Source organism: Bos taurus, chromosome 4 (assembly GCF_002263795.3).
Source record: "Bos taurus isolate L1 Dominette 01449 registration number 42190680 breed Hereford chromosome 4, ARS-UCD2.0, whole genome shotgun sequence".
NCBI classification, from domain to species: Eukaryota; Metazoa; Chordata; class Mammalia; order Artiodactyla; family Bovidae; genus Bos; species Bos taurus.
This window is the reverse complement of record NC_037331.1, coordinates 6,108,390-6,132,373: the sequence shown is the minus strand read 5'-3', so window position 1 is coordinate 6,132,373 and position 23,984 is coordinate 6,108,390. Positions and strand designations below refer to the sequence as shown.

Below are 23,984 nucleotides of genomic sequence, written 5' to 3'. Positions count from 1 at the left end.
CCAGAAATTCAATGAGATAGATAACCAAATTTAAAAAGGGCAATTTCAAGCAGTTCTCAAAACATAAGATATAGCAAAAGCCAAGAAAGCACATGAAAAGAACCCAGCTTAGTTAAGTTAATGTACCAGCTAACATTGCAAAAGCAAATGAAAACCACGCTGATTCACCACCACTAGAGTGGCTAAAACTTTAGAAATGGATCACATCAATGTTGACGAGGAGATGAGACAGTGAGAACACTCTTACTCCTGGTAGAAATGTACAACATTTACAATCATTTGTGAAATTTGGTAATTTCTTATAACGCTATGTACACACTTAGAGACACAGCAATCCTACTGGGGAAAAAAATGGAAACGTGAATCCACAAAAAGACTTGTATAAAAATGTTCATGTCAGCTTTTATTCTAAAAGCCATCCAACGTGCTACATGTCCATTAGCAAGCAAGCACAAAAACAAGCTACTGCCAAGCCATACAAAGGAACATTATTCAACAACAAGAATGAACGTCCTCCTGGTCCCCGTAACATATTCAGGAATCACAGACGTGTTAGAGTTACTGGAAGAAGCCAAGCATGGAAGGCTCTGTGGGGCCGCATGAGTCCAGGCAAAGGAAGTCTTGAAGCAGCAGAATGAAAAAAGTTTTCTGGGAGGGAAGTGAGGGCTGGTGCTGGCAGTCAGACAGGGATTGACTCAAGGGCTTAATAAGGCACTTTGTGAGGTGTAATCATGTATATATTGACTGGCATCCGGTGACACAAGTATGATCAAAATGTAGCACAAATATATATATATATATATATTTCAGTATATATATGTGAAAGTTATTGTTTATAGATTGTTCCTCCAAAATGCTGGTGATCTAGACCCCCCGAGGGTCACCTCAGGGAGGATGGTGACATTTTTCACGTCCCACAGCTCTGTTATGATCGTCAGTATGCTGACATATTGTCAGTATGTACACTTCGTACAATTTTAATGCTCACAGACCCAATAAGAAAGAGCAAGGAATGAACTTACTGACAAAACAGAAATAGACCCACAGACGTGGAAAACAGCTTCTGGTTACCAAAGGGGAAGCAGGGAGGAAAGACAAATTAGTGAGATGGGGGGGGCAGAAGTTTGGGATTAACAAATACACATTACTATACATACATAATAGATAAACAGCAAGGACCTACTGTATACCAGGGAACTATACTCAATGTCTTGTAATAACCTATAATGGAAAAGCATCTGAAATATAAAACTGAATAATTTTACTATACCTGAGGCTAACACAACATTGTAAATCACTGTATTTTAATTTTTTAAAGTGGCTATTAAAAAAAAAGAATAGTAGTGAGCCTTCACAAATGAATGTTGTAGCTGTGATAGATAGAGACCAGTGACTTTACAGGAAGCTGTGCTCACTGAAGTTATTTGAATACAGAAAAATGCTGGAGGACCCACACCCTGCCAGGCATGAGCCTTCTCACCATGCTGGGCTCAGAGCCCGCATAAATGACCACACGGCCCCCAACCCTGCCCACAGATCTTCAGGAGTGGCCCTCCTCGGTCTCCCCAGACTAATGTGGTTCGCTTCAGTTCCATTGGATTTGTAGTTTATTTTATATCCTATCAGTAAATTTATAGGTGCTTTTTAAATAGGTACTTACAAGCTAAAGGCCTAAGAGTTTGTAGCGTTTTCTATTTGCATACATTTTCTACAATGAAAAGAACTGAAGCAAACATTGGGGGCCTGTGAGAGTATTTCTTCTTTTAAAGGGATCAATACATTATTCAAGGCTGGGAGATGCTCAGTATTTCTAAATGGTGTTATAATTGGAAGAGACCCAGAAATCTTGATTGGATGCTGGGGCTGCCAGAAAACAATGTCGCAGTGCTGGCTATGGTGAGTCTTTGTGCGATTCAGACACAGCTCTGCCTCAGCACACAGAGGAGGATTTGCTGGGATGGCATGAAAGGAATTCTTGTGTAGAAAAAGCAGTGGCTTCATTTCTAAGTGAGAGGGCACTTTTTCAAATGCTGCGGAAAGGACTAAAACCATCGACAGCCTAACCATTATGGTGGGATTTTGGTGTCTGCACATATATGGGGGCTGCTATTAGAATTATGACATTGCTGAAGTCCATCAATGAGCCATTATATTTGCCAAATCTTTCTAATTTGCAAGGGATGGAAAACTCAAATTCAAATAGACTTGGGCAAAAAAAAAAAAATGTGTATTGGCTTTGACCATGGAAGACACCAGCCTTCTCTAAGGCTGCGAGGATCTCACATAATATTTTCAAGACTGAATCTGTCTTCTTTTCTTGCTTCAATTTTCCTCTGTAGTCTCCATTTCGGGTAAAAACCCTGGCAGGTCCAAGCTGGATTTTCACAAGACTCAAGTCAATGAGAATGAGAAAAAAACTTTAATCCTCAGATGATTCAAGCAGAAGAGGTAGACGTGACTCTCATAGCTTTGGAAGGACCGCATGAACATCCCTGAAGCATCCTCTGTGGTCGGAGGACCACGACGCAGGCCAGACGAGGTCCCTTGCCCCGTTTGACAGTTCTACCTGAGAAGCAGGTGGTTGAGGATGGAGTAGGGCTTGGTTCTTCTCTAGAGGAAAACAGGTTAGTGTTTGTTATTATGAGAAAAGGAATGGATATTGGGTGGCAAACTTTGATATATCCAAGGCTATATCTCTTTGACTGCATGCAATCTCTAGTAAAATCAGTATGAGCATAAACTAGTAAACAAGCCTCTAACGAATGAAATAATAGTAACTTTGAGACACAAGGGAGAAAGATGATTTGAATGTAAGTATAGGCGGTGGCCTTTTCATACTGTTCATACTGTTCATGGGGTTCTCAAGGCAAGACTACTGAAGTGGTTTGCCATTCGTTCTCCAGTAGACATGTTTTTCAGAGCTCTCCACCATGACCCATCCATCTTGGGTGGCCCCACATGGCAAGGCTCATAGTTTCACTGAGTCAGACAAGGCTGTGTTCCATGTGATCAGATTGGTTAGTTTCCTGTGATTGTGGTTTTCATTCTGCCTGCCCTCTGAAGGAGAAGGATAAGAGGCTTATGGAAGCTTCCTGATGGGAGAGACTGACTGAGGGGGAAACTAGTTTTTGTCCAGATGGACAGGGCCATGCTCAGTAAAGCTTTAATCCAATTTTCTGTTGATGGGTGGGGCGGTGTTCCCTCCCTGTTATTTGACCTGAGGCCAAACTATGGTGAAGGTAAATGAAGATGATGATCTCCTTCAAAATGACCCAGATAATCACAATGGTGTGATCAAAAACCTAGAGCCAGACATCCTGGAATGGGAAGTCAAGAGGGATGCTTAGGAAGCATCACTATGCACAAAGCTAGAGGAGGTGATGGAATTCCAATTGGGCTATTTCAAATCCTAAAAGATGATGCTGTGAAAGTGCCGCACTCAATATGCCAGCAAATTTGGAAAACTCAGCAGTGGCCACAGGACTGGAAAAGGTCAGTTTTCATTCCAATCCCAAAGAAAGGCAATGCCAAAGAATGCTCAAACTACCACACAATTGCACTCATCTCACACGCTAGCAAAGTAATGCTCAAAATTCTCCAAGCCAGGCTTCAACAGTACATGAACCGTGAACTTCCAGATGTTCAAGCTGAATTTAGAAAAAGCAGAGGAACCAGAGATCAAATTGCCAACATCTGTTGGATCATCAAAAAAGCAAGAGAGTTCCAGAAAAAACATTTACTTTTGCTTTATTGGCTCTGCCAAAGCCTTTGACAGTGTGGACCACAGTGTGGACAATGTGGAAAATTCTGAAAGAGATGGGAATACCAGACCACCTGCCCTGTCTCCTGAGAAATCTGTATGCTGATCAAGAAGAAATGGTTAGAACTGGACGTGGAACAACAGACTGGTTTTAAATATGGAAAGGAGTATGTCAAGGCTGTATGTTGTCACCCTGCTTATTTAACTTATATGCAGAGCACATCAAGAGAAATGCTGGACTGGATGAAGCATAAGCTGGAATCAGGATTGCTGGGAGAAATGTCAATAACATCAGATAGGCAGATGACACCACCCTTATGGCAGAAAGCGAAGAAGAACTAAAGAGCCTCTTGATGAAAGTGAAAGAAGAGAGTGAAAAAGTTGGCTTAAAACTCAACATTCAGAGAACTAAGATCATGGCATCTGGTCACATCACTTCATAGCAAATAGTTGGGGAAACAGTGGAAACAGTGACTATTTTGGAGGGGATCCAAAATCACTGCAGATGGTGACTTCAACCGTGAAATTAAAAGATGCTTGCTCCTTGGAAGAAAAGTTACGACCAATCTAGACAGCATATTAAAAAGCAGAGACATTACTTTGCCACCAAAAGTCTGTCTAGTCAAAGCTATGGTTTTTTTATTTGTCATTTATGGATGTGAGAGTTGGACTATAAAGAGTGCTGAGTGACAAAGAATTGATGCTTTTGAACTGTGGTGCTGGAGAAGACTCTTGAGAGTCCCTGGAACAGCAAGGAGATCTAACCAGCCCATCCTAAAGGAAATCAGTCCTGAATATTCATTGGAAGGACTGATGCTGAAGCTGAAACTCCAATACTTTGGCCACCTGATGCAAAGAACTGACTCATTGGAAAAGACCCTGATGCTGGGAAAGATTGAAGACGGGAGGAGAAGAGGTCTACAGAGGATGAGATGGTTGGATGGCATCACCGACTCAATGGACATGAGTTTGAGTAAGCTCTGGGAATTGGTGCTGGACAGGGAGGCCTGGAATGTTGTAGTCCATGAGGTCACAAAGAACCACTGAGCAACTGAACTAAACTGAACTGAATAGGTGGTAGCTTTCTTATTCCAAGAATTCCAATTAGTGAATTGGTTTCCACCTGGAAGCAAGCCAGCAGTAGTGCCCTGAGATGGCCCACTTTGGGCCATAGAAACGCCAAGCTGTGCTCCTCACATCTCCCAATGAAACAAACATCTGCTAGTGAGCCAATTTACAGGAAGATAAAATGAGACTGTTGAGAATAATGGACCCAGGTGAATAACTTGATGTAAAGAATAAGATGGAGTACAGATGTACAGAGGGCCAACTCCACAAGTATACTATGGAGAACCCTTGCTGGCTATCCAAGTTCAGTGGACACCTAAGTGGCTCTTCACTGACCAGGTTTTAGTTAGTGAAAAGCAGAAGGAAATGGTCAGGGGTTGGCGCTTAACCCAGGAGGAATCAAGGACCAAGGACCCAGCTTTGGTGGATACCCGACTGACTCTTTACTGACCAGTGGTGGGGACCTGATTTTGAACCCCTCGACCCTCAGTTGACTCCTTAAAGTGTTTCTTTCTAGAATCTTGCAGGAAAGTGGAAGGAAAAGGACACAGCAGGCAACAACAGAGCAGTGGACAAGGCTTCTTCATGGCTCAAGACCACAGAGAAGTTTCACTCTTCCTTCTGCTGGTCCTGGAAGAAAGGAGTTTCTCTCAATAGCTGGAGATAAAACCTAACTTGCACATTCTCTAGTGAGGGCAAAGGAAAGTCTGGAAACCCTCAAGTGCACCTGTAGGACTGCGATGAGTGACTCAGCCCGGTGTGAATGTTGGGGAGTCACAGGAGATTCAGGCAAGGCACGACCCTCAAAGCTCACACTGTCTGGATTCTTCCCTAATTCATCTGACAAACGTTTGTCACAACCTGGCTACATACTGCAGAGGCCACAGGAGCTAGAGACACAGAAGTGACTTACGGTAAGGGGGCTGGGCTGTGGAAGGTGAAGGGCATCATTAAACAAGTATAAGCAACACTGTTCTGCAAATGCTCAGAAATGTAGATTTGAAAATAAAAAGCTCTTGGCCCTGCGGGGGCCATCATATGATGTCAGCCTTGTTCCGGTTTGCAGGTCCAAATCACCACCCCCTATCCCAGGAGGACCAGCAGAAATGGACTCCAGGGGAGGCTCTGTGTGCAGCAGGATGTCGCGAACTATTAACATGAGACACATGATGGATGACATTGACTGACATCCTGCCATCACAGGCTTCCCACAGTCTCCCTTGGTCCTTGATTCCTTCTGGTTTAGGCACCAACCCTTGACCATCTCCTGCTTTTATCTCAGATTTATGACTCAGTCACCATCCTTATACCCCTAAGTCCCGGATGTCTGGATGTTCCCATGTTCGGGGTCTATGTGGAAGTAGTTTGGGGCAAGGAAGCACTTCCTTATGATCATTGTGACATACACGCTCATGTCAGAAGCCCAGGGTCTGAGCCCTAGTAGTGTTCTGGGCCACTATTTCCCAAACGATTCTTTTGAGGGTCCGTCCCCCTCCTGTCCAGGACTCAGTAGCTAGTGACATCTGGAGAGTGCTGAGATCCCCCAGGTATTGGCATACCATGGAAGGATCAAGAGGCCACTCAGCCTGGGGTACAGGGAAGAAGTCATCCAAGGAAGACAGGTCGTCTGACACCCTACCAAAGACACATGTACTACCCAGTGGTGTTACTGATCCTCCTGGGAATACCCTCTACTCTGTACTCTGCTTTCTTCTCCTTTGTTTTCAATATAGCAGTGTGTACATGTTAATCCCAAACTCTCTAACTATTCCTTCCCCCACCCTCCCCCGCCACCCCAGTAACCATAAGTTCATTCTCTGTGAATCTGTTTCTCTTTCATATCCTTTTTTTTTTTTTTTAGATTTCATATATTGGTGATGTCATATGGTATTTGTCTTTCTCTTCCTGATCTACTTCACTCAGTATGAAGATCTCTAGGTTCATCCATGTTGCTGAGTAATATTTGTGGCTGAGTAGTATTCCATTGTGTATACGTACCACATCTTCTTTATCCATTCCTCTGTTGATGGACATTTAGGCTGTGTCCATGTCTTGGCTCTTGTAAACAGTGCTTCAGTGAACATTGGGGTGCATGTATCCTTTTGGATCATGTTTTTCTCTAGAATAGTGCCCAGGAGTGGGATTGCTGGATCATATGGTAAATATATTTTTAGTTTTTAAGGAACATACATACTGTTCTCCAATGTGACTGCACCAATTTACATTCCCACAAACAGCATAGGAGGTTCTTTTTTCTCCACACCCTCTCCAGCACTTACTGTCTGTGGATTTTTTGATGATGGCCAGTCTGACTGGCCAGAGCTCTGTAGCTCAGATGGTAAAGCATCTGCCTACAATGTGGGAGACCCAGGTTTGATCCCTGGGTCGGGAAGATCCCCTGGAGAAGGAAATGGCAACCCACTCCAGTATTCCTGCCTGGAAAGTCCCATGGACGGAGCAGCCTGGTAGGCTATAGTCCATGGGGTCGCAAAGAGTCAGACATGACTGAGCAACTTCACCTTTACTTTCATTCTGACTGGAGTGTTATGGTAGCTCATAGTTTTCATTTACACTTCTATAACAATTATGGCACTGTTGAACACCTTTTCACGTGCCTCTTGGCCATTTGCATCTTTTCTTTGGAGAAATGTCTGTTTAGATCTTCTGCTTCCTGCTGTTCTGGGCTCTCATCCCACTGGGGGACCTAGGAGCAGAGTATAAACAGAGCTAGGTCTCTGGCTGTGCCACGGTCCCATCTGGTGCCTGACTCCTGGGAAGACCAGGGGCCAAAGATGCAGTCATGAGAAAATGCACCCCATCTCAGAAGTGCTCCAGAGTGGACCCCAGACTCCCTTCACCAGTTGCAAGGAAAACCCTGCCCAGAATGGCGTGGCATCCGGCATCTGACCGGCTGCCTCCTTCAGAACTGTCCCAAAGGAGGAGGAAAACCTTACAGAGTGGCTCTTGAGGCTTTTCACCTCGGTTCCACCCAGGCCCTTCCTCTGAGAGCACTGCCTATGCCAGCAGAAGCCCACGACCCCATTTTGTCCTTCTCAGGCCAATCAATTCTGAGGGGCCCTGGTTCCATTAGGATTGTTTTGGAAACTTCTGTATGGGTCCATGTGTCTGTGGTCTGGGGTGTCTATGATGTAAATGCAGTGCAGGTCTTTACAGTGTGTTTGAAATGGATCCCCGGCCACCTCCTTTCAAGAAACATGCTTTGCCACTGATTTCAGGAGAATACCTGTAAGTCATCCATTCGATTATCTGAACAGATGCTGCTGACTTTGGGCACAACAGTGAGAGGGAAGACTCCCCAATTTGTGAGGTATTCAGGCCGCCTGTGCAGCGGGCCAGCCCCGGGAGCAGTAACTCTCCACTCTGGCCATGGATCAGAGGCTGAGTGGGATGGAGCAGCTGCCTGCGTAGCCTGGTCCAGAGTTGAACTTTAACTGGTGGCTCCCTTAACGGCCAGGCTTGCTCTGGGCACAACTATAAAAAGGCATCTGAGTGTCCAAGGTGGCTTCTCTCATTCGTTAGGCTGAGTTAGTGGTCAGCCTTCTGCCTGACCCTGATTTCAGGTGCAAGTGGCTTTCAGTCTCTCCAACTTGGAAAGTCGGAGATTTTATGGCTTTTCTCTGGCCTAAGACCAGAATTCAAGATAAATGCAACTTCAGTAAAGGTGTGAACTCAATAATGGCAACCCTTAGGCACTAGGCCCAGACAGGCAGGAGCCAGCAGGATGTAGTGAGAAGCTTGAAGCTCTGCATTTTCTGCCCCATCTTTACTGAACAGGAGTTTCCAGAAGGCTCTCCTTGCCACAGAAATGACTCTGCATCCCCTCCCAGTAGGGCTGGTGGTGCTGGCAGCACCCTGCCATCCATGGCCACCTCTGGAGAAGCTCTCCCTGCATCCCAATTCCCTTTGCTTGTGGAGAAAATGCACAAGATGCTAGGCCCCCAGGCATCCACTTTCTAGTCTCCATCAGACCCTCTATACCATGGCTGTTTATTTGTTCATCCTAACCTCATCCATGGGCTTCCCACGTGCACCAGCAATAAAGAACCCACTCGCCAATGAAGGAGACATAAGAGATGAGGGTTCCATCCCTGGGTTGGGAAGATCCCCTGGAGGAGGGCATGGCAACCCACTCCAGTATTCTTGCCTGGAGAATCCCACAGACAGAGGAACCTGGAGGGCTATAGCCCATAGTGTAAGAAAGAGTTGGACTCAACTGCAGTGACTGGCACATACGCATGTAACCTCATCCCACAGTCTCTTTTCTACTCTCAAGCCACAGACATCACCTCTTCCCCCCTGAGTCCCGCAAACGACCCTGTCTCATCCCTCTAGGGGAGTTGGGAGCAGACCCAAGCTTCATGACATCACTTGCCACTTTATCTCCTAATATACCTCCATTCCAGTGCATCTGGTCTAATTCTTTCCTCGAAGGAGTTACCTTTCTTCAGTTATGCAGGTATCACTCTGTCCCTGATTCCTCGGCAGAAACAGACTGAGCCCCTAGGGTAGGTTAGTTTGGCCTGATCCACACACGCGACCACTAGGACGTCCCTGGAGCTGACTACAGGGCACACAGCCCGCTCTGATCCCTCCCCTCCCCTCTGCGACTGTGTGCTCTCAGAAGTGTAGGACCCGGGATGCAAAGTCAGCAGGGATCGGCTGGATTGGGAGGTTGAGGAGTCCCCGTGACATGGACAGTTAAGTCACGGGCAGAGCACCACCAAGGCAGCGGTGGTGCTGGCCCAGCAGCCCTGGAGTTAGATTCTGAGGCTCCAGTGTCACCTGGCGTCTGCCCTGTGAGTCGGGACCTTAGCCAGCTCACAGCTTCCTTGAGGTGTGGCTCCCCACTGGCAAAACGGCGAGCAGCAGTGGTGTCCCGGGCGTGCCGCATGGAATGAATGAGACGGCGTGCGCATGCCCAGGACTGTGTGAGTCGCAAGCACGGCTCTCCCAGCTTTTCCCACCCCTCCCTCCGCATCTGCTTCCGGGGCTGAAAGCACGAGAAGATGAATCAAGTCCAGCAGGAGGCCCTAGTTTAATAAGCCACCTTTTCAAAGGTGTGTGCAGACACCCCAGAGCTAGGACACAGTCTGCGGCTACAGGGCCTGTGTCGGAGCCAGAAACAAGCCTTGATAAAAAGGAAAGTAAACGAGCTATACTTCAGGAGACAGAAAACTGAGGACGCGGCAACTCTGAACTTGGCCTGGAACCCGTCCGCCTTGCCTGCTGCTCAGGATGGGCCTGGGGGCTGTGGGCACACTCACAGACTCAGGTCTTCTGTTGGTTGCTTTAAGACTAATAAAGTCAGTTACAACAGGTCAGGGGGGCAGAAACATGCCATGGTCTCAGAGCTCTTTGAGGTTGCTACCTACTCAGAGATGCTTTTTTTTTTTTTCTTCCTAATTCTTCCTTTTAAAGACGAGAAATGGTGACCCTGAGACAGCAGGTGAATTGTCTGAGGTCACAAAACTGCCCCGAGTGGGACCTGATAAGACCTTGTCACCTTACTCCACATCCAGAAATCTTTTTGCCGCTCCCTCCTACTCTGCAACCTGAGAGGAACTTAGATAAGAGAAAGGATGGAAGAAAGGAAGAAAAAAAAATTGAGGAAAGAAGAAAGAGAGGGAGGGATAGAGAGGGAAGGAGGAAGAGGGAGGGAGGAGAAGGGAAGAAAGAGACAGAGAGAAAGAAAAGGAGAATCAGATTCCCCTTTACTTCCCAGATATTGCCTTGAATTTCTCAGCTAATCAAGGTGGCATGGACATTGTTCTCCGCTAAGTACAGAAATCCTTCTAAAATTGCTTCTCCCCTCATCTCATCTGCCCTCTAACAGAACTCCTGAGAGTTACCTGCCATAAGGTAGTGTTGGGACACTGGGCAGTGTAATTACTCCCTCATTTTGTCAGGCCTCTTTGAGAGGCCACCACCTCTCACTACAGCTCTCCACTGTACCCACACACGGAGGCACAAAGCCTTCTGATTCAAGGGCTCTGTGACTGAAGTAAGATCAGAAGAGGCTTTGTGATTCCCTCTATTGGACCCCCAACCAACTTATTAGCTAGAAGTAGAATCTTTCACACATACCATTAAAGTTTTATTCTTCTTAGTCACATCTACTAGGGATTATACCAATGTAACTTGGTGTTACAACAAATAACAAAGTAACAAAGATTCCTTGGTGTTAAAACAGAGACAAACATGATGTGAAATGACTGGGTGGCCAGGCTGCTCAGTCCCACAGGCCAGTGTGACCAGTCTCTTGAAGTGACAGGATGCAAAGGCAGAAGGGCTTAAATCTTTCTGGACGTTGAAACGCTCCACCCAACTGCTTTTCTTTTCTTTTTTTTTTTTTTTTTTTTTGGCGTGGGGTTGGCTGTGGCGGGAGGTTGCTTAGGTGAATCAGGAGAAACTTCTTCTGACCAGTCTTTCTGTGGCTGGGAAAGGGCCTTTCCGCAGTTCATTCAAATGGTTTGTTCAGGATCAAGAGGTGGGTACTTTGCATGCTTAGTTGCTCAGGCATATCCAATTCTTTGGGATTCTATGGACTGTAGCCCACCAGGCTCCTCTGTCCATGAGATTCTCCAGGCAAGAATACTGGAGTGGGTTGCCATTTCCTCCTCCAGGGGATCTTCCTGACCCAGGGATCCAGCCACATCTCCTGTGGAAGAGGAAAGCAATTGTTCTCAAACACCCATCCCCAGGCCAAGGCCTGACCTTGTAGGATAAAGGTTGTGTGTTATACATCTGAGTATTGTCAGTGATTTTAAGATGACACAGTAAGAACCACTGACTGGGAATAGACATCTCTACAAAAAATTTCATTTTAGGAGTTAATTTGAACAATTTCATTTTCTCCTTCCTTTTCTTATCAAAGAAAAGTAGCATGTTCATTGAGCAAGATCAGAGTAAAAACAAGTCTGAATCACACAGGCTTCTGCTGGACAGCTTTGCATTCCAGCGAAGTTAACCTGGCAGATGTTTCTATTCGGTGACAGGAGTCCCTCACCCAGGAAAGGGGAGCCAGAGGGACCGGGGTGGGGCTGGGCAGTAGAGGAGAAGAGAGATAGGCAGAGAGTCTGAAAGTACACTGCGCGCATTGTTATGGGTTTCTGACTCTTACACGTCTATACTTCTGGCTTTCTGAATGTAAAGAGAGAAGCAAAAAAAAAAAAAAAAACCTCCGCATAAGCTGCTATGCTAAGCTAACACGGCCTTCGAATTCCAAACTGAACACAGTTTGATTCGGGTTTTTCAACAGTCGCAAGACCAGGCTGTCCGCGGGGAGGAAAGCCAGAGGGGGCCAATTAGGAAGGAAGGAATTAAAGGGAAGAATAAAGGAAAGGAAAAAGCCCAGATGGAAGGTCCAGCGGAGGGTGAATGACAAGGCTGGAGGATGGCAGCCGGCGGCGGAGGTGGGGAGGCGGCTGCGCGGGAGACTGACAGGTGGGTCTCGGCCGCGAGGTGGGCAGCGGGGCGGGAGGTCTTCAAACCCCCGGGTAGCGCCGGCCGCCACGGCGACGCCTCCCAAACCCCGGCCGCAGAGGAGGGCGGGGAGCGCGCGGGGCGGGAAGCGGCTGCGGCAGGGGAGGCGGGAGCAAGGGCTCCCACTCCGGCCTCGGGGCCCGTCGCCCGCCCGCCGCGCTCCGGGCGTCTCTTCTGCCTCCTACGCGCCGCGGACACCCCAGCCTCCCGGCTGCCTGGTCCGGGGAGCTCTCCGCGCCTGCCCGAGAAGAGCAAGAATGAGTTGGGGCGCCCCGGGGCGCGATTCGTGGCGGAGACGCAGGGACCAGATCGGAGGATGAGCGGCGGAAGGCGGCGCAGAAACTGACGCGAGTTGGGGCCACGGCTCCCGGCCGCCGGCGCGACGAGCCAGACCGCGGAGACGCCCTAGCCGAGTGCACGCGCCGGGCGGAGCGCGCGCAGGTGGGGCTGAGCTCTCCGCTGTGCGCTCCGCTCCGGGCCCTCGCCGGCCGGAGGATGGGCGCCGGCGCCCAGGGTCCGTGCCCGCCGCTGCTGCCCCTGAGCCCGCCGCGAGCCCGGCGTCCGGCCGGCGCCCTGCGCTCATGTATGTAGGCTGGGCGCCCGCCCTCGGAGATGAGGATGCATGCTGGGTGTCCGCGCCCCGGGGGCCCTTCCGCATCCCTGCTGCTTAGGAGAAGTCCCCCCACCCCAGACCCCAAGTTTGTAAATATGGGTGATCGCCTGGATGAGGTCCACCGGGCTGGGGCTGGAAATGAGCAGAGGGCACAGAGGAGCCCTGCTTACTGGAAGAGGGTGGGGAAGCGGAGGAAGCCACTCCGGGGCGCACAGATTTGGGGAGTTGGACGGCTAGGTGGAGAGAGACTGGGCGGCCAGTACCCTGCAGCGTCTAGTCTAGGGTTCTGTCGGCCCTTTTGGGCCGCAGAAAGTTTGGGAACCAGAGAGGTTTTCGGAGACCGGGAGACTGAGGGGCGTTCGCCCCCGCCCTCCATCTCCAGCCTTCTCCACCGCACACCTTCAGTCTGCTGGGCCTTCCTGCTCCAAGGCCACGACCCCCTCCAGGGTCAAAGAAATTAGGAGACTGAGCGCTGCGGCTCACACGAGGGTCTCTGGTCTGCGCCCGGAGTCGCTGAGTCGCTGCCGGATGGCTGGCGGAGGAAGAGAAGCCTGCGGAATCCCCGACCCGCAGCCGGGAACTGGGGGTGGGCTGGGGGATAGTCGGGGACCTTCTTCCCCCGGCAGCCGGGTCCGAGCTGGAGGGCGGGGAAGGGGCGTCTGCGCCCCGCACTGGCGGCGTTTGAAAAGTTTTTCAGATGAATCACCGGGCCCTGCAAGGTTTCTTCCCTTCCTTCCCTCCCCTCTTCCCCAAACGCCCTCAGGCAAGCGAGGAAGGGTTTCCTTCTTATTTTTCTGCACAGTCTTCACCGTCCACTCCACTGCGGAATTCTCCACTGTGCGACCTTTGGGGAAGTGTGGCCGGGACCTGAAGAGGGGCGCGAGGCGCTGGAGTTATGTGGCTCCATCCGAGCCTTGCAGGGGGCGCGGGCCCAGCTTGCTGCATCCCCACCGCTCCACCACCCGCTAATAACGACGACAGGGGGCACACTGCGGGTCGGTGTTTTTCTGGGACTCGCCTCCGTGTCCAGGCCCGCAGTCTTGGATCTGTAGGACCCCCGGCGGCGCCCGGGCGCCGGGAATGCAGCCCCTGCCCTCGTGGTCCGGCGAGTCCATCTAGGGAGCCTCGGGGTCGGGCGGCTCGGGGCCGGGAGGGGGCCGGGCGCGCGCGGGCCGCGGGGCTCAGCTGTGCTGCTGTTCTCTCCGCAGGGACGGCGGCTCCCGGCTGGCGGCGGCGCGCCCCCGGGCTGTGAATGCGACTCGCCCCTCGGCCGCGCTCCCCGCCCGCCCGCCCGCCGGGACGCGGTAGGGAATGCCCAGCTCCACTGCGATGGCAGTTGGCGCGCTGTCCAGTTCCCTCCTGCTCACCTGCTGCCTGATGGTGGCCCTGTGCAGCCCGAGGATCCCGCTGGAGAAGCTGGCCCAGGCGCCGGAGCGGCCGGGCCAGGAGAAGCGCGAGCACGCGTCTCGGGACGGTCCGGGCCGGGTGAGCGAGCTCGGGCGTCCGGCGAGGGACGAGGGCGGCGGCGGCGGCCGGGACTGGAAGGGCAAAAGCGGCCGCGGGCTGGCCGGCCGGGAGGCGTGGAGCAGGCAGAAGCAGGCCTGGGCCGCCCAGGGCGGGGGCGCGGGGGCCGGGGACCTGCAGGGGCGACCCCGCGGGGACACCCCGCACGAAGAGCCCCCGGCCGCCGCCGCCCAGGACGTGGCGGGTCCGGAGTCGGAGCCCACGCCTGAGCCGCCGGAGGAGTACGCGTACCCGGATTACCGGGGCAAGGGCTGCGTGGACGAGAGCGGCTTCGTGTACGCGATCGGGGAGAAGTTTGCTCCGGGACCCTCGGCCTGCCCCTGCCTGTGCACCGAGGAGGGACCGCTGTGTGCACAGCCCGAGTGCCCGCGGCTGCACCCGCGCTGCATCCACGTTGACACCAGCCAGTGCTGCCCGCAGTGCAAGGAGAGGAAGAACTACTGCGAGTTCCGGGGCAAGACCTACCAGACCCTGGAGGAGTTCGTGGTAAGAGGCCAGCGCCCGGGCGACTTTGCACGTCCCAGGAGCCGGTGAGCTGGCTCCTCGCCCCCACTTTGGAGAAGAGGCGCCCTGTGGTTCTCAGAGGTGGACGGCGCTGTGCCTGTGTCCCCTCTCTTTTTCAGTGCAGAGGTAATTTTTGAAAGCCACGTGCCCAGCTGACATGCATTTGCTCCAAAAGGGTTGCCTTAGAGTAAAGCCCGTGGCACCAAAGCCCAAGCAAAAGTACTGGCTGCGCTTTTAACCTTAATTGGCTGCTCCGGAGTTAAAAGTGTTGCTGCTGAAATGTTCACCCTGTTTTCAAATACAGGGTAATTTACCTTGCTGTTTGGGATGTATTCTTCAGTTAATAGTTCATTAAGGGAGACTATTCATATAAATAAGCCATTTCCCTGGATTATGTGCTGGGTATCAGGCAGATGTTCTAGAAATTAAAACAAAACAAAACAAAATTGTTGCTGATTGGATGCCAAAACATGGTCCATGGCAAAAATAAGTCCAGGTTATGGTTTTTTAAATGGTTTTATTTTAGGTGAGTACTGGTCATAATATTAGTACTGCTATTTCCTGAATGCCTACAGTAATGTCCCACCCCCAGGCTGCATTTTCACCTATACTAACTTAGTTAAACCTCAAGCTAGGCTATAAAGTCGATTATGATCTCTTACCTCCAGCTGATGGAGAAGAGGAAACTGAGACACAGAATATTTAAATAAGGTGTCCAGGGCAACACAGCTGCTAAGAAGCAGATTCAGTGCCTCAAGCCTTCTTTGATATTCTAGGCTCTATTTACACCAAAAGCCCAGCCCCACGGGTGCTGGGTGGACATACTGCCCAGTGGGTGTGCTGGCCAGGGGCTAAACTTGCCCAGAGCCCTGCTTCTTCACTAGTGGCCTTGGCAGACCACCCACACCTCTGCTCAGTCTTTCCAGCCCCCCAGGGTTGGCTCAGCCTCTGGCCTTCCTGGACTTGGCCAGTTGACTTGGCATGCCAGAGTTTTTCTGGGCAGCAGAGGGTGTCCTGGGACCTCCGGCCCCCAAAGCTGAGTGAGGAGGCAGATGGGGAGGAATCTCCTCCAGGGTCTCCAGAACGGAGCCTCTGAGATCTACAGATTGAGAATGTGGCCAGGGTGTGACATCAGGTAGTGAGTTTCAGGAATGAATTCCTGAGTGCTGTAGAAACACTCTCTTTCCTGTCATCTGTAAAGTAAGGCTAGCCATTCCTTAAGGCTCCCTGGAGTTCTAACCACCTGACATTCAGGGTCTAACTCCAGGCAAACATGTTGAACACAATTCTTGGCTTCGACCCTTTGGAGAACCAGACAACTTTGATGAGAACTTTATGGGAACCAGGCCCTGGCCATACAATAGAAGTCAGGAACTCTGCTTTCAAAATTCTCCTAGAGGACTGAAGAGCCAGACAGATGCCTCTCCAGAAGTTTTGGGTGCAGCCCGGAAGTGCAGAAGCAAAGCTGGCCCTGGGAGCTAGTGGGACCCAAAGGAGCCACCTTCTGTGTTGGCCAGAATGGGACTGTAGCCAAACAATTCCCTGGAGTTTCAGGTTCATCAGAAAGTCTTATAAGATCAAAGACAAGGAGTTAATTTTTTTATTAATAGTATTTACTGTCTGCACTATGTGTAGTAACATAATCATTTCTTATGTATCCCACAAGGCGGGCTGAGGAATTACTAACATTTTGATCTCAGAAGCCCAAACACATCACAGAGCAGCCATCACAGGCAGAAGGAAGAATTCAAATCTGTTTGAGTTATCCATTGCTAAATGCTGGATGCCATGGTCTGTCTGTGTATATGGTTGGTGGGGGAATCTCCTGGTGGATTTCTGTTTCCAAAAATTAGTGCCTACCCTGATGGCTCAGCTGGTAAAGAATCTGCCTGCAATGCAGGAGACTCAAGTTCGATGCCTAAGCCTAGAAGATCCCCTGGAGGAGGAAATGGCAACCCACTCCAGAATTCTTGCCTGGGAAATCCCATGGACAGAGGAGCCTGGAGGAGGGCTCCAGTCCATAGGGTCGCAAAGAGTCAGACACGACTAAGCATGAGAATGAACAAATGAAAGTGGAATGTGTTTCCCACTCTGGAGATGGGAGAATTTAGCAAAAGGGAGTTTGGAGAGATGATTATCTTGGGAAGAATCAAAATATTAATAAAGCTATTTTGAGAGTATTAAGTGCATCTTTCATCTTCAAGTGACCCTTCATTCTTAACTTTCATCCAATCATTACCAGCTGCTAGGATGACACATGCATGAGGGTTGAGCAGCTGCTGCAAAATTTCCACTGTATTCCTGCTCCTATGACATATACAATTGCATAAGGATTTCACTGTATATATCGTGCTTGTTCATTTCTGTTAGTATCAGGAACATTTGTAGGTTTTCCCGGATTTAGTGCGGCTTTGTGCATGTTTCCTTCCAAGACCAAAAGGATGCAGGGCTTTGTCAGGGGTGTTGGGAGGTTGAGCTTAGAAGGGTTTAGGGTCAGCTGTGGTGGCTCGCTGGTAAAGAATCCACCTGCAATGCAGGAGGCCTGAGTTCAGTCCCTGGCTCAGGAAGATCCTGTGGAGAAGGGAATGGTTACCCACTCTAGTATTCTTGCCTGGAGAATCCCATGGAGTGAGGAGCCTAGCAGGCTACACAGTCCTTGGGGTCACAAAGAGGCAGACACAACCGAGCAACTAAGCACACAGGGTCAACCGTGAGTCCGTGGGGCTTGCCCCCGTGCCTGGTCTGGGCCCACTGGGCTTCCAGGAGGTCTGCCAGGGCTTGCAGGTTGCATAGCAGAGGAAACAGAAAAGGGAAGCATTTTATATCTGAAGCTCTGGGGGCTTCTCCGAAAAAAATGCAGTTCAGTGGAGGTTGTGGTCTCAAGGGTCACACATGAAACACTGCTGACCATGGCAAAATTGGAGGTGAAAGGGAGGCTGGTTCTGGTCCGCTTTCCCTGAGGCACGCAGGCGCTTTGGTAGTCTGTACTCTACTTTCTGAGAGAGAGGAGATTACGGATGGAGACTGGGAGCTCGACAGAACTGATCCTTGTGCCTGTGATGTGTAGGCAGCCCCAGGCAGAACATCACTTCTCCCAGCCCTCCTGTGGGTCTCTGTCCTGGGGGCCTGTCTGCAGTCACTGTGCCAGCTGCACACTGGAGCCAAATCAACTGAAACCTCAGAGTTTAGAGCAGATAAAGGTGTATTTATTGCAGGGCCATGCATCCAATAGTCATATATGGATGTGAGAGTTGGACCATAAAGAAGGCTGAGTGCCAAAAGACTGATGCTTTTGAACCATGGTGTTGGAGAAGACTCTTGTGAGTCCCTTGGACTGCAAGAAGATCAAACTAGTCAATCCAAAGGAAATCAACCCTGAATATTCATTGGAAGGACTGATGCTGAAGCTGAAGCTCCAATACTTTGGCCACCTGATGCTAAGGGCTGACTCATTAGAAAAGATCCTGATGCTGGGAAAGGTTGAAGGCAAGAGGAGAAGGGGAACGAGATGAGAAGGGTGAGATGGTTGGATGGTATCACTGACTCAATGGACATGAGTTTGAGCAAGCTCCGGGAGATAGTGAAGGACAGGGAAGCCTGGCGTGCTGCAGTCCATGGGGTCGCACAGAATTAGACATGACTGAGTGACTGAACAACAATAACAACAAGGCAAGGAGCATGGAGAGGGAGAGGGGTTTTGGACAAGATTTTACAGGCAAAATTTGGGAGGTAGGCTGCTGGGTGTGTAACCCTCCTCTGATTAGTTGGTAGTGAGGGCTCCAGGAATTTTGTGCTCAGCCTGAAGTTACCATTGTCCAGGAGGGTGTGTGCCTTACTTTCTGCAAAGGAATTCAAAGATAGATATCAGAGGTCTGTGTCCATGACCCAGGAGAAACTAGGGCCCTCCTCCATCTGCATGACTGTTTCTTTTTGCGTTCTTCATGCCCCTAATTATTGATGTTTGAATCTGCCCTTTGGAACTCAGGGAAGGTCTTGGAGGCTGAAATCTTTGTCCTACAAAGGAGAAATAAAACGCAGAAAGGTTTTTATACTAGGGAGGGCCCCACAGAGTCCTGCTCACTTTCACTCTCTGCCCAGTTTTCTCTGTACTTCAGTCTGTCTCTTCCCTTCTCTCCAGGCTCTTTACCCCTTTAAAACCCTCATTCCTTACAGCCTAGTTGATCTTGGGCAGATGTCAGCTGAAGACCTCACTCTTCAATGAAATACCATTGAGCTGCTAATAATACTTAGAGTAATACCCTCATCCCGCTGGGGGTGTTTGCAATTTCATTTGTATATCCAGATAAAAGCATAGTTACTACTAGAATGCCTTCCATTGCCTCTCAAGTCATACCTAGTATCCTGTTCTTACACCAACAAGTCTCCAACTTTGAGTAAGGAAGCCTGTCTCTTGGTTTATATTTTTTATACATGAACACCTTTCCGTTTGCTTAACAAAATCCCACAGACGTGGTGGCTTCCACAGTACAAGTTTGTTGTCTTACAGCCCTGAAGGCTGGGGGTCCAAGATCAAGGAGTGGGTGGGGCTGTTTCCCCCAGGCCTCCCTCCTGGGCATGTAGATGGCTGTCTTCCCGAGTGCCCACTCGTGTGACCTTATTTCACCTGGACGGCCTCTGTCAAGACCTTGTCTCTAAGTACATAGCATTCTGAGCTCTTGGATTTAGGATTTCAATGTCTGAATCTGGGAGAGGACCCAGTCCAGCCTTTAACATTGGGTGTCAGTGATCAGAGTTGACCTCATAGGCTTGGGTCCAGGGAGGCGTAAAGAGTGTGGTGGGACAAGGATGCATCAGCAAGAGTGATTGGAAGAACGAATTCATAGAAAAGGCGCAGAGGGACGGGTAGCACACAAAATGCCTGAGAAACATAAATAAAACATAATGAAGCTGCCCACGCAGATCGCGGTGATCCGGTGTCTGTTCCATTCAGAGCACCATTTCAGGAATTATCATGCTACTTAAGTCAGTGGGTGCTTGTGTCACACGAGGGCCTCACTTTTAAATGTGCCCCTGAGAACTTCCATGCAGACCAGCAGCAGGTCAAATTTGAAATTCTTTCATTAAAAAATGACTCCATTTTGAGCAACAGAAGAACTTGTTCCCCTCCCAGGAACCCTGATTTCTGGGGACTGTGAGGACAGAATTGGGGTCTGCAGGGTTGTTTCCCGTTTCACAGAATCTCATGAATGTGGGACTCCCCTGGGTAAGGCCACTCAGGAGAACTGAACTTTCACTTTGCTTTGGTTGGAATCACATCAGTTCTGTGTGTCCACACTGGTTATTGTGGCAGATCAGGAGCTCTGATTGGCAATTGTATAAGCCTTTGAAGAAAAGAGAAAATGAATTATTAATACGCGCTCCTTGCTAGGCTGTCTTTCAAAGCACGGGGAAAGTTGGACAGGAAATCAGTGAATGAGGGAGTCACGGGTGAGATGTTTGGGGACCACTGAGTTACATGCCTTTCCTGAGGCCTCAGCATCTGGCTTGCTAAAAAACCTCCTTTCTAGGAGTTTATTAATGGAAAACAACCTACATGAAATTTGGAATCAAAAGCATCATCATCTCAACAGATCTGTAATGCAATTATGAGAAAGTGCCAAGAAGGAGAAAGACACAATTCTCCATGTTTTTCAGTCTAATAGGATTTGTATTCTTTCTACTGATGCTACTTAAATCAAAATAATACTATTATTGTTTTCCTTTGCAAAAGAACATGAACTGAGTTGTATAAAGTGGACGTTCTTTTATGGAAGTCAGTTTCATGTGTGTGTGGTTGCTACCACTGAGTGTGTTTTGGTTCCTAGTAAGATTTGATGAATTTTGGACTTCTTAGTTTCTGCCTTTCTATCTAGAGCCATTTAAGTGGTAACAATTTTATTTTTAAAGCAAGGAGAGTCCATATGGTTTCTCTAGATCTTTCGATGTGCCCCTAACTCAGGTGGGAGAAACTTAATGTGAATGACTGCTTTTTTTACCTGTTCCACATGGTACTTTGTATGCACATATGAGATAAGTACTATAAAAGTTCCTGCAGGACACTTGTTCATATCCAAACTTTCCTAAAAACTCTGGTCCATAAGATGTTCAATCTATGCCAAAATGTCCTTGATATCTGTATGATCACTTGGTCCAATCCAAAACTTTCAAAAGATATTTGCTCCATGCCAAGAGGTCCTTGGCATGGAGCAACATGCATGGACCTAGAGATTATCACACTAAGTGAAGGTCAGACAGAGAAATACAAATATCGTATGATATTGATATCACTTATATGTGGAATCCCCAAAATAATGACACAATTGAACTTATTTACAAAAGAGAAACAGACTCACAGACATAGAAAATAAGCTTATGGTTACGAAAGGGGAAGGCTGGGGAAGGGATGATCTATGAGTTTTGGATTAACAAATACACATTACTATATATAAAATAGTTATTTAACAAGAGCTTTACTGTATAGCCCAGGGAACTATATTCAGTATCTTGTAATAACCAATGATGGAAAAGAATCTGAAGAAGTTATCAGTTCAGTTCAGTTCAGTTCAGTCGCTCAGTCATGTCCGACTTTTTGCGACCCCATGAATCGCAGCACGCCAGGCCTCCCTGTCCATCACCAACTCCCGGAGTTCACTCAGACTCACGTCCATCCAGTCAGTGATGCCATCCAGCCATCACATCCTCTGTTGTCCCCTTTTCCTCCTGCCCCCAATCCCTCCCAGCATCAGAGTCTTTTCCAATGAGTCAACTCTTCACATCAGGTGGCCAAAGTACTGGAGTTTCAGCTTTAGCATCATTCCTTCCAAGGAACACCCAGGACAGATCTCCTTCAGAATGGACTGGTTGGATCTCCTTGCAGTCCAAGGGACTCTCAAGAGTCTTCTCCAACACCACAGTTCATAAACATCAATTCTTCAGAGCTCAGCTTTCTTCACAGTCCAACTCTCACATCCATACATGACCACTGGAAAAACCATAGCCTTGACTAAACAGACCTTTGTTGGCAAAGTAATGTCTCTGCTTTTCAATATGCTATCTAGGTTGGTCATAACTTTTCTTCCAAGGAGTAAGCGTCTTCTAATTTCATGGCTGCAGTCACCATCTGCAGTGATTTTGGATCCCCTCCAAAATAGTCACTGTTTCCACTGTTTCCCCATCTATTTTCCATGACGTGATGGGACCAGACACCATGATCTTGGTTTTCTGAATGTTGAGCTTTAAGCCAACTTTTTCACCCTCCACTTTCACTTTCATCAAGAGGCTTTTTAGTTCCTCTTCACTTTCTGCCATAAGGGTGGTGTCATCTGCATATCTGAGGTTATTGACATTTCTCCCAGCAATCTTGATTCCAGCTTGTGCTTCTTCCAGCCCAGTGTTTCCCATAATGTACTCTGCATATAAGTTAAATAAGCAAGGTGACAATATACAGCCTTGACGTACTCCTTTTCCTATTTGGAACCAGTCTGTTGTTCCATGTCCAGTTCTAACTGTTGCTTCCTGACGTGCATATAGGTCTCTCAAGAGGCAAGTCAGGTGGTCTGGTATTCCCATCTCTTTGAGAATTTTCCACAGTTTATTGTGATCCACACAGTTAAAGGCTTTGGCATAGTCAATAAAGCAGAAATAGATGTTTTTCTGGAACTCTCTTGCTTTTTCCATGATCCAGCGGATGTTGGCAATTTGATCTCTGGTTCCTCTGCCTTTTCTAAAACGAGTTTGAAGTTATATGTACATATATATTGATATTTATATATATAAAAAACGGAATCACTTTGCTGTATACCAGAAATGGACACAGAATTGTAAATCAACTGTATTCATTAGAAAAGGAAAAAGTACCTGCTGTTTGGTCCTGTCCCGAATCATTTGGCATGGATTCTTTGAACAGGACCAAATTTTAAGGGTATTTTGGTGTGGACCAATTGTCTTACAGACGTTTTAGACAGGACCAATATCTGCTAACCTAAAAGTTTAGTCTTTTATGACAAGAAGAAGAAAACCAACATTTATCCAGGGATTATATGTTTTATATGCTGGGGGCGTGATTACACAACAGACTGATGAGTTGGTGGTGTTTTCTTTAAGGAGAGAAAACTAAGTTTCAAAACGGTTAAGTAACTTGGTGAAAGTCATCAAGCTCGTAACAGGGTGTGGGGGGCAGGATTTGAGTCCTGGTCTGTCGGACCTTTCCTTCCAGCCCTGCTCCCTTATCTTCCTGATCCCGGGGGGTGGAGGGGCATTTTGTGTGTGGCTGGAAGAATTTCTGGTACCTGGAAAAGGAAAGGCTTATACTGGCCTGGTAAACACTGAATGAATTTGGTTGTGTTTATGTGGATGTATGTTATGTTTCACTTATAACATAGGGGACAAAGCCATAGGGAACAAAATGAGCATCTGTGGGCTTCAAAGTATGAAATCTTGAGTTGTAAGGAGAACATGAGCTCTGAGCCCCGGGAGCTCCCTGAGGGCAAAGAGGAAGGTTCCAGTAGGTTCCAGATCTTGACCAGGGGGTAGGACCTCAAAGGTCGTCAGGCCGGGGTGGCAGATTGATGGCCTGACAACCAGCCCTGGCCCAGGGAGTGCTCTGCTTTGCTCGCAGAACATCAGCTGTTTGTGTCACTGGAGAGGACATTTAACAAGTGAGAAGTTCATACAGATACTTCAATTGCCAGTTTGCATGAGAACAGGGGGAGTCCCAGATGGTAGCCATCTGCCAGGGCCAAGCTGCTTTTTGAGAAGGGCTTTGGCTCCCCAGGAGACCATCTCCCCGCTGGCCTGACTTTCCCATGGTCCTGCAGTCATGTGGCTTTGTGATGCTGTCTGTTCATAAGTGAAGAGGTGTCACCATATAAAACCAGCAACTTCTTCAAGATCAAACAAGCCAGCCTGCATCAGAGGCGGCTCAGGGACCCTGGCCACCCTCTCCAGCCTTGTCCTTCAGTTGGCATGGATAGTCAGTCTCTAGAACTTCAAGGACTCTGTCCTTGTGAGCCC

At 48.7% G+C, this 23,984-nt stretch overlaps 1 protein-coding gene across 2 annotated transcripts in view; it reads left to right on the top strand.

The window, feature by feature from the left end:
- The first annotated feature begins 4,685 nt into the window (after window positions 1-4,685).
- VWC2 (von Willebrand factor C domain containing 2) overlaps window positions 4,686-23,984 on the top strand; it is a 136,912-nt gene continuing 117,613 nt past the window's right edge. Inside the window, exons 1-4 of one of the 2 annotated variants that reach the window (XM_010803968.4) lie at window positions 4,686-5,037; window positions 5,346-5,742; window positions 12,108-12,292; window positions 14,153-14,954. In XM_010803968.4, the coding sequence (XP_010802270.2) occupies window positions 14,256-14,954 (699 nt within the window). In that variant the 5' untranslated portion in view covers window positions 4,686-5,037; window positions 5,346-5,742; window positions 12,108-12,292; window positions 14,153-14,255. Of the gene's footprint in view, window positions 5,743-12,107; window positions 12,293-14,152; window positions 14,955-23,984 lie in introns of both variants that reach the window. The other variant, XM_059885794.1, reaches the window with a different exon arrangement.